We start from the raw sequence: 8,822 nt of genomic DNA, 5'->3' as shown, positions 1-8,822 counted from the left end.
CCCCCCTCCCCCGACCCCCCCCCCCCCCCCCCCCCCCCCCCCCCCCCCCCCCCCCCCTTTCCCACCCCCCCCCCCCCGTTACTGTTAATTCTGAGTTTGTTAGAGTTTAAACATAATGCTGGATTTAAAACAAGTGAAAGCTGTCTTTACCATGACAGTGTATTAAAAATTAGAATGCTGACCTGTTTTTATTGTACTTCTTGTGTTGTACTTTCAGTTAGTTGCACCTGATATCGTGTCTAGGAAGTTAGGTCTCAGCTGGGGAGTTTTCAGTGAATTCTGTCATTTTTTTACTAGCTCACAGTACCCCACAGCTTCTTCCCTTATGCACAAGAAGTGCCACCAGAAGTTATATGAAATATTTTCATCTGTAAATTCATAGTAGTGTTATTTTAAGCCTCGTTAGAACAACTAAATCGTATTTGTATCAGTATAGTTGTACTACAGTTATAATACAAATCACAAAAGATAAATGCTGAGCAGTTTAAGTTTCCCTTAAAATTAGGAGAGGTTGCTTTTTCTTTTTCAGTGTAACCAATTTCTGTTAATTTCTTGAAGGGGATTACGGACACAGCCCAAACCATCTATGAGACTGCTGCTCGTGAGCATGAAAACAGAGGAGTAACTGGAGCAGTAGGAGGAGTTCTCCGCCAAATTCCACCAACTGTGGTAAAACCTTTCATTGTTGCAACAGAGGCAACCTCAAATGTTCTAGGTGGAATGAGAAACCAGATCAGGCCAGATGTGCGTCAAGAAGAGTCTCAGAAGTGGCGCCTTGGGGAGGACTGAGATTATAAATCTGGCTCAGCAGGCAGGTAGCAAGGCTGGAAATGCAGAAGATTGTCCCGTTGGCAGCTTTAGATGGAGCTCACTTTGTTTTGTCATGCTCATCTCAGGAACAAATGAGGTTTTCAACTATTAATAGCAAAACATCCAACCAAAAATATTTATGAAGTGAAAAGCAAATTGGTACTTGCTTATGCTGTGTGTTACCAATACATTTGGTAGATAGTGCCAAACATAGCGAAGCATGCGCTGCCAACTCAGAGACATGCTTGCTCTATTCCGTTTACCATATTTTTCTTGGTAGATTTAACATCTGAAGCAGTAACCTGTATGGTGAAACTAAATATACTTTAAAGATGTTTTCTGAGCATAGTCAAAGACCTGTCTTCAATAAAGGGCTCTGCAGATGCTCTTCACAGACTAAAGGATAAAAGCTTTCATTTTGGACAGGAGACATGAAGCGTATGTAATATGAAAGCAGATAAGATAATATCGTTTAGTGGTCATAAACATCGCTTTTAGCGTGGCGCTTTTAGCGTGGCACTTACAGCAAGGGCAAGCTTGATAACCATTCAGAATTTAGCTTCAGTGTTAATACACCTGTGAACAGGATTTGTTCCTAAATATTAATTACCTACTTTTGTGGGTCTTTGAAGAACCTGAATGTTGCAGAAATGTTCTGTTGTGTTGCACTTTAAAAGATATGGCCTGTATATTGTGCTTTTTTATAGTGTGAATAAAATGTAACGTGCATTATACTTTATGTGGTTTAGAAGCTTATACAAATTATTGAAAAGAGCATCATTTGATGATGATCCTACAGAAGAGTGTCTTAAATTTGTTTAAAGTACTCATATGCAAAAACACTTTTGTCTTCTGTTACACTAATTACAATGCTAAAAATAACTATTCTTCAGGAAAACAGCAATTAAATATTATTGTGGCCAACAGTTCTATGTAAGAATGAGAAATTCTAAGCAAAGTAAAAACAGATTGTTTCATAATTTCATAGTTAAAATTCTATACAAACTTCATTTTAATAATCTGCTTTTATTTAAAGTTCATATTTTTGCAAAGTTGCTGCTCTCTCAAGATATTTTTAATTTAAATTGTGCATTTTCAGTTATTTGGCAATGAGTATTTGGGGTCATTTTAATTTGAACTGGGGATGGGTGAGAGGATTTAAAAAAAAAAAAAAAAAAGACAACAAAACTTCAAAAATCAAAGTTGGTGCTGACATTATTTACAGTTTAATAGGTGACCAGGGTCTCCACAGAGCTTTATTAAGCAACTGACATTGCGCCATTTCTGGGCAGTTAAAAGGCTTGGCACTAGCTGTGCAGGCATAAACTTTTTTCCTTGTATTAGCAAAAACTGGAGGATAAAAAGTAAAGACTATTGTGAGTAGAAAAATACTCATTTTGAATTTCAACAACTTAACACTTTGGATGACTAGCCAGAACGTAAGTTTGTCATAGTCCTTTGCATGTCATAAGTGGAAATCCTGCTCTTGATCAGACTTCAGTGGAGATTTTCCACATAGCATCTCCATCAGATGCTTTTGATCAGACTTCAGTCTCTACGGGTGATGAGGAAGTAGTTTCCCTCTCTTTTAATACCTGCCACTAGCAAAAACTTCGCTGATGGGCCTTACAGGACAAATAGGAGTGTATGAAGGAAAACAGTTACTGCTTGTTCATCTCGATATTGTACTAGCTATTCCTGAACACCAAAGAATCTGGTTGGAGAGTAAATGATTTGAAAATGTCCTCTCTGCTGGGAAGACTTCTGCAGTCTGCTTTATTATTTTTCATAAAACTCCAGTTACAAACAAATTCTTGCATTGGGTGACAGGTAGTATTACAAAGTTTTGTTTTAATTCACTGGAATCTTTAAGTTGTGGTACGCTTTGAAGACCTGGTTATTTCATTAAACAGCTTGCTGTAAGCAGAAGGAGGTGCTTTTGAGAGGACAAATACCTGCAGGTTTAATGACATGAAATATTTTCTGATGTAAAAATACTTGCTGCAGTTCATACTTCTGCCCAGTAATTAGAGAGCTCTGCTTTAGTGAGAGCTCAAAGCTTGAGCATTTTGCACAGGAATGAGTTCCATGTTTGCAATTTGGCACCTCCTGAATGCCTTCTCAAGAAGTGGTGATAAGTCAATGCAAGTAAGTAGCAATGCATCATTTTCATTTGCAGTTACCATACTATGTAATTTTGGCTGGTCCAGTTAATTGGAGTATAATGTAATAGTATAAATTTACATATTTTCTTCCTTTTTGACATTGCTGAAAAGAAGCAGTGGCATTTCAGTGTTCATTTCATTTTCAATTCTGTCATGAACTGATTGTACTGCAATGCAATTAGAATATATTTTTATATGAGGGCATGCTGTCAAGGTAAAACACTTTTATAGAGTGTCTCTCATTGTCAGCAATACAGATTGTACGAATTTATTAAACTTCATTTTTCACTATGTAAACCCTTGCATTTACTGCTTGCACTTTATTGAGCCTTTTCCATGAAATTGATTTAAATTTTTTCCAACGCTTTATTTTTACAAGCAGTCTCTTAATTTTTAGATGTATATTCTGCATTGTTTTTCAGTTGTAACATGATCTTGCAGTGTGTGAAATGTTTAAAAAACAAAAACAAAACACACAAAACTCGCCAAACTAGTCTTTACATTAGGACCTTGTTTTCAAAATGTGTCTTGTATGGAGCGGCTTGTGTTTTAAATCAAAAAGTATATATCATGTATGAGAAGGGATTCATCAAATGCTCTGCTCAATTCTGTAAGAGTTTTCAGGCACTTAAAAAAATACACAAAATGAGATTTGACTCTGGACATATCTCCTGGAAATGGAAGCCTATGGATACGTTACTGTATTCTCTGTTAGCACGAGGAGATCGCAAAAATATTGTTGTACTTGAATTTTCCACTGAAATCAGTTGGCTATAGATGCTAGTACTTTTCATATTTGTAGTGGGTGTAAACTGGCACAGTCCATGTTTAATGTTCACGTTCTCTAATGTTGAACTGACTAACACTACTACTGCTACTACTATTACTTAGTCTGATACTGTCCTGATAGACGGAACTGTCATCCTGGGTTTTCTTAAGCATCCTGGCACTTCAGATAATACAATGATGAGTGCCTGGGAAGTACCTGAAAAAAAGGCAGCCATCTTTTGAAAAAGACGAAACAAAAACCATGCTTCATAAGAATCTTAGCAGTGACTGAGAGCAGCAAATCATCGCATCCATGCAAAGGCAGCTTCCATTTTCTTTCCAACATCAGTTCACAGTTCCTAAATACCGCAGCTTTTTAGCAATGCAGTGTATCCTATGCGTACTTGCCTAATGATAAGCATTAGGTCAGTCACCAGTGAGTTCTTATGTGCTTAAGGGATGTGTCTGGTTTTATTTTCTCATTAAGTGGTTGATTGTGAACATCCATTACTTGCTTTCATTTCCAGTTGCTTAATTGAGTTGCCAGGAAAGGTTTCTTAATAAACCAAAAAGCTGTTAAATGGTTATGAACAAGACCCTCTCACTGAATGTGATCCATATACCTGCAAATGTGATACTGATTTTACTTTAAATATTGAAATGTATGCATTTTGTAAAGCAGTGAAATCTAAGAACTTCTTTAGAGTAGTTAAATACTTCTACGTCTTTTAACTATCCTAAATCTCACAGCAATATAAGCATTGTCAGAAAAGGTGTGAGTATTTATGTCAGTTTGGATCCCTAGTGTGCATAGTTCTCTCAGTCTCCGGCCTCATGACTGAAGCTTCTGACAACTGTTTTCAGTTGCTCTACATGCTGAATCTTGTTTACAATTAAAAAATTAGATACTACAAATTAAGTACATAAATACAAATCATGCATTTGTACTGGATTTCTTAATAGTAAGGTAGCTCAGACAGAAACACAGCAATTTGTGTATATGTTTGTGTATATTTTTTACATTTTTGCATTTACAGTAGTTTTGTGGTATTGTTTGTATATAGTTTGCTAGCATAAAGAATATAATCTCATGAAACAGAAACCACTGTTGAAGGGAATTGACTATTTCAACTTGAGTTATTTTGCTTAAAGGTCTTGTCCCCTCAGTATGTCTCTGAGAATTATTTTTGACCATAATTTATATGGCACCAAAAGTGTATATTTTAGCTTATTAAAATGCTGAAAGGCCTGAGTGCAAATAGGTTGTCCTGTTAAATATGTTTAATGGAAGAAACAAAAATTTGTAACAATACGTAAATAAATACCTTAATTTGTTCCTTGAGTTGGTTTTCTCTACCTGTGAATATAACTAATATAAACAGTCTCCCAAAATAACAGAAGTTAACTGTTAAAGCTTTTTACCTACCTGGCTATACAGCTGTACCTCAAAAATTAAAAAAAGTTTTATACTGAAAAATAAGAAAGCTTTAAAATTGCATGGAGGTCAAAAGCTAGGAAATAAATTAACCTTGCTGATACAACTTTAGCCCACCTCTGTTGTGCATCAACAAAGTGCTCTTTAACTGTGTGATCACATACTGTGTCTCCCATAGGCCTGTTGCCACATTTAGTTACTGAGTATGTATTTCTTACCTCCACATTCAGTGGAGATTTTAAAGCTTTATTAGGTTAATAACCCTGTGGAGAATGCAAAATAATGAATTCCTTTCAGGATGCTTGTATGATGCCCATTTCACAGGCATTTAGTTAAAAGCATCTGAAAAGAGATCTTAGAAGGCTGAGTACTGGGCGGTATTAAATACTGGTGGCAGTGCCAGATCCCTGAATGATGAGAGAGACATGACAGGTGTAAATAATTTTCTACTGTGTTTTGTAATGTTGCTATAGCTTGGGGGGGAAGTCACTGTATAATGCCTGGATAACTATCTTGTCTAACAGTAACCCTTCATTTAAGAAGGAAGCTGACTCCCACCCTGGGCAGCTTCTCCTCCCCCTTTTTTTAAGCAAGACCTTACGTGAATTAACTTCCAATTTCACTATTTTTATTTAAAATCTCAATTTTTTTCTTCTTTATTTAAGGAAGTTCTGTATAGGCAGAAAGAGAGCAAGAGGAGTTTTTTTCTTTGCAAGCAAGGTGGACAAGTTTCTTCTCAGCTTTTCTAAACATTGCTCATAAAAGTGATCAAGGATATTTGAACAAATGCTGTGCTGAGGGGAAATACAGCCCACAGAGGGTACATAGGGAAGAGCTTGGAATTAGTCATTGATCATCCCAAGAAAGTATGAAAAATTAGAGGAATTTCTTTCACTTGTACCCAATGCTTTCTTTCGTAGATCAAAAGTGATAAAGTTGCAAACTCCTCTGATTTGCAGTCTGTGCTCCCCTGGATTTTTGAGACTCATCTGTCACTTGTAAGAAAACAACTATATAAAAACTACTACTAAGTGTTTGTGGTTCTCTGAATTTAAGTCTGCTGTAATTCTAGCTTGTATCCTCAAAACTTGTATCCGCATGGCCAGAATACCAGGCTGCGTTTTGTTCAGATGAGCCCTAGGGAGATGATACAGGATGGCACAAGCTGGGATCGCAACCCAAGGAAAGTGTCGAAGATCTATTCCTCTTTGTGATACTGAGGCGTACCAAGGATACTCCTGATGTCTCCAGGTTAGTCCAAGAGCAGAGGAGACTGAGACTCCACAGCCTATGACACTCCAACCAACTGAGAATTTCTGGGAAGCCACAGGTATGACACACCCACCTGGAACAACATTAGCTGGTGTCCTTGGACTGCATTTCTAATTGGGGATGACCCAGGCTGAAGTGTTGCTTTTCTTTTTTCGCCTTTTTTTCTTTTTTTCTGTTAGTGATTTTTGTTAATAACCTTTCAAATGTGATATTAAGTGATGTTTTTTCTGTCAATTGATATTTCTAGCAAATAGTGTTTTAAGCGATCTGATATTATCATAGATGATAAAAGACTGCATAAAGCTGCCTTTTTGTGGCAGATAAACTGAGGTTTCAAAGCTATTTTGTTCTTAAGTGGAGTGATTAGGTGGAAGCAGAATTTTCTGAAGGGCAACAGTGAAGTATTTACGGCCCCACAGGCAAGGAAACAGTTCAAGTTCCTTAGATGTTTGTCATGAGGATTTGTGAGATGGTTATATGTGGTTTAATTCTGTTCTCAGGCTCTCATTTGTGTATCTAACGATGTACTCTGTTGTTGATTACATTCTGTACTAGGAGCGTGAGTATCAAATTTGGCTCTTGCACGCCAAGAGTGGAAGCCTGTAGGGAGGAGAAGAGGTGTGTACCTCCATAAGCAGGAGGAAAATTTACTTCAGTTTTGGGGATATGGACTACCTGTGCCTCAGCACAGAACTCAATAAAATGGGACTTGGTCCATTGTAGCTCACAGGCACAAACATAAAATGAGTAACAGTACTCAGCAGCTCTCAGCTGTCTCAGTAGGAAAGCTTTAACTTTCATCTTTAGACTTTAACACTTGGCAGTTGTTTGGTACTGAAGGTTTGCTGGTGGCTCCAACAACTCCATGAATCTCACAGCACTTCTTTCCTTTCTTCCTTTCATGTCTTCTGCCTGTTCACTTTGAAAATGCTTCCTACTGTGTGTACAACGGTCTGAGGGGGGCTTATGGCTGTTTGTAAGTGAAAGGAATTGTGAGTTTGAGGGCGTTGGACAGTACTGCGCTGTTCGCTGTAACATGCAATTCTTGGCCAAATGGCAGGTCAAGAGACTGGAAAAGGCCCAGGCATGGTGTACTGAACCATAAAAGAAGAAACACCGCAGGGTGTGCTGTGAGAGTGTTTATAAGACCATGGCATGGGTATTGCTAAGTGTATGTTTTGCGATGACCAGTACTGTACAGATTTGGATCCATTGCAGCTGATGGAAAGCCAGATAGCGCGTGGACCTGGCAGTGATAGCGTACATGTGGGTATATGTGTGTGTGGCAGACGTGTGCGCAAACACTTGGTACTGTGGATGGAAAGGTAATAGAAAAGCAAAGTACGACATGAGAGCATGGAAATAGTAGTGCTCAATTGTATAAACAGGTTCTTTATACAGATACAAGTTTTTAGGAAATAGAATTCCTGGTATCATTTATCTCTTTAGTAATGTTTAGCAGATCTGAAATGTTTCCTGGAATTAATAAAATAAAATGCTTCACCATCATTATGGCCTGGCCCAGTGTACTCAGTGCCAGAAGTGTCTTTTAGAGCACTAAAGGTATTTATCTTAAGCATGAGGCTTTCAGTGATGCTCTTGAGTTCCGTTTTCTCTTGGCCTTTCAGAGCTGTTTAGTACCTTGTTGTAATGGTGTTTGTTCTTTTCTTTTCCATATCGCTTCTGCCTCTGAGTGCTTACTTTCCTCAGAACAGTCAACAGGCCAAACCCAGCAGATATAAATGAGGGGAGAGCAATTGTACCAATTCCACTGGAGGCAAACCTCTTGATAGCTGAATTTCGTTCACGCCAGCCAAAAACATTGTCCCAGGGCACGGCTTTCCATTTTTACTGTTATTCTTTCCGAAGAGCCGTAACTTAACGCTATGTAGCCCCTTTTTCCTTTTCCTGACCAGAGGTGATGCCCCTCTAGGTAAATTTGTTAATACAATGGAGTTTGGCAATTCGTTCAAAAAGAAGAATGACCTCTAAGTTTGAGAAGATCCGTTGACATGGGACTGTAAACTGGGCCCTGTCTCTTCGCAATACCCTACGGACACTGCAGAAATGACAGGAGGCAATTGCAAAGGAGCGTGTCCCACTACATTAACCATTAATGCCTCTACATCATTGCCCTAAGCCTCTCATATCATTTAGTGCAAAGATCTACACTGACGTTGAGAGAGGTTTTCAAATGCAATTTTCATCATAATCATCTTTCCTTGTTGTCCTCGGCCTGAATTTTTACTGATACTGCTTCCTATTAAGCGTGAAGCCCCAAGAACAGTTTTTAACAGATATTTGTGAAGATGCAGAAAAGGACAGTAAGGATGATGAGTAAAGATGAGCAGTATTCTTATTTCTGCTACCCC

At 38.1% G+C, this 8,822-nt stretch overlaps 1 protein-coding gene across 2 annotated transcripts in view; it reads left to right on the top strand.

Annotated features, from left to right (window-relative positions):
* The window catches only part of ATG2B (autophagy related 2B), a 50,938-nt gene extending 45,856 nt beyond the window's left edge, over positions 1–5,082 (top strand). For both annotated transcript variants that reach the window (XM_009280816.1, XM_009280815.1), the window contains exon 42: positions 559–5,082. In XM_009280816.1, coding sequence (XP_009279091.1) covers positions 559–789 — 231 coding nt within the window. In that variant the 3' untranslated portion in view covers positions 790–5,082. The remainder of the gene's footprint in view (positions 1–558) is intronic.
* Positions 5,083–8,822: the final 3,740 nt, after the last annotated feature.

This window comes from Aptenodytes forsteri, unplaced genomic scaffold (genome assembly GCF_000699145.1).
Source record: "Aptenodytes forsteri isolate BGI_AS27 unplaced genomic scaffold, ASM69914v1 Scaffold193, whole genome shotgun sequence".
Lineage (NCBI taxonomy): Eukaryota > Metazoa > Chordata > Aves > Sphenisciformes > Spheniscidae > Aptenodytes > Aptenodytes forsteri.
The sequence above is the reverse complement of the archived record's forward strand: the minus strand, read 5'-3'. Positions and strand labels throughout refer to the sequence as shown.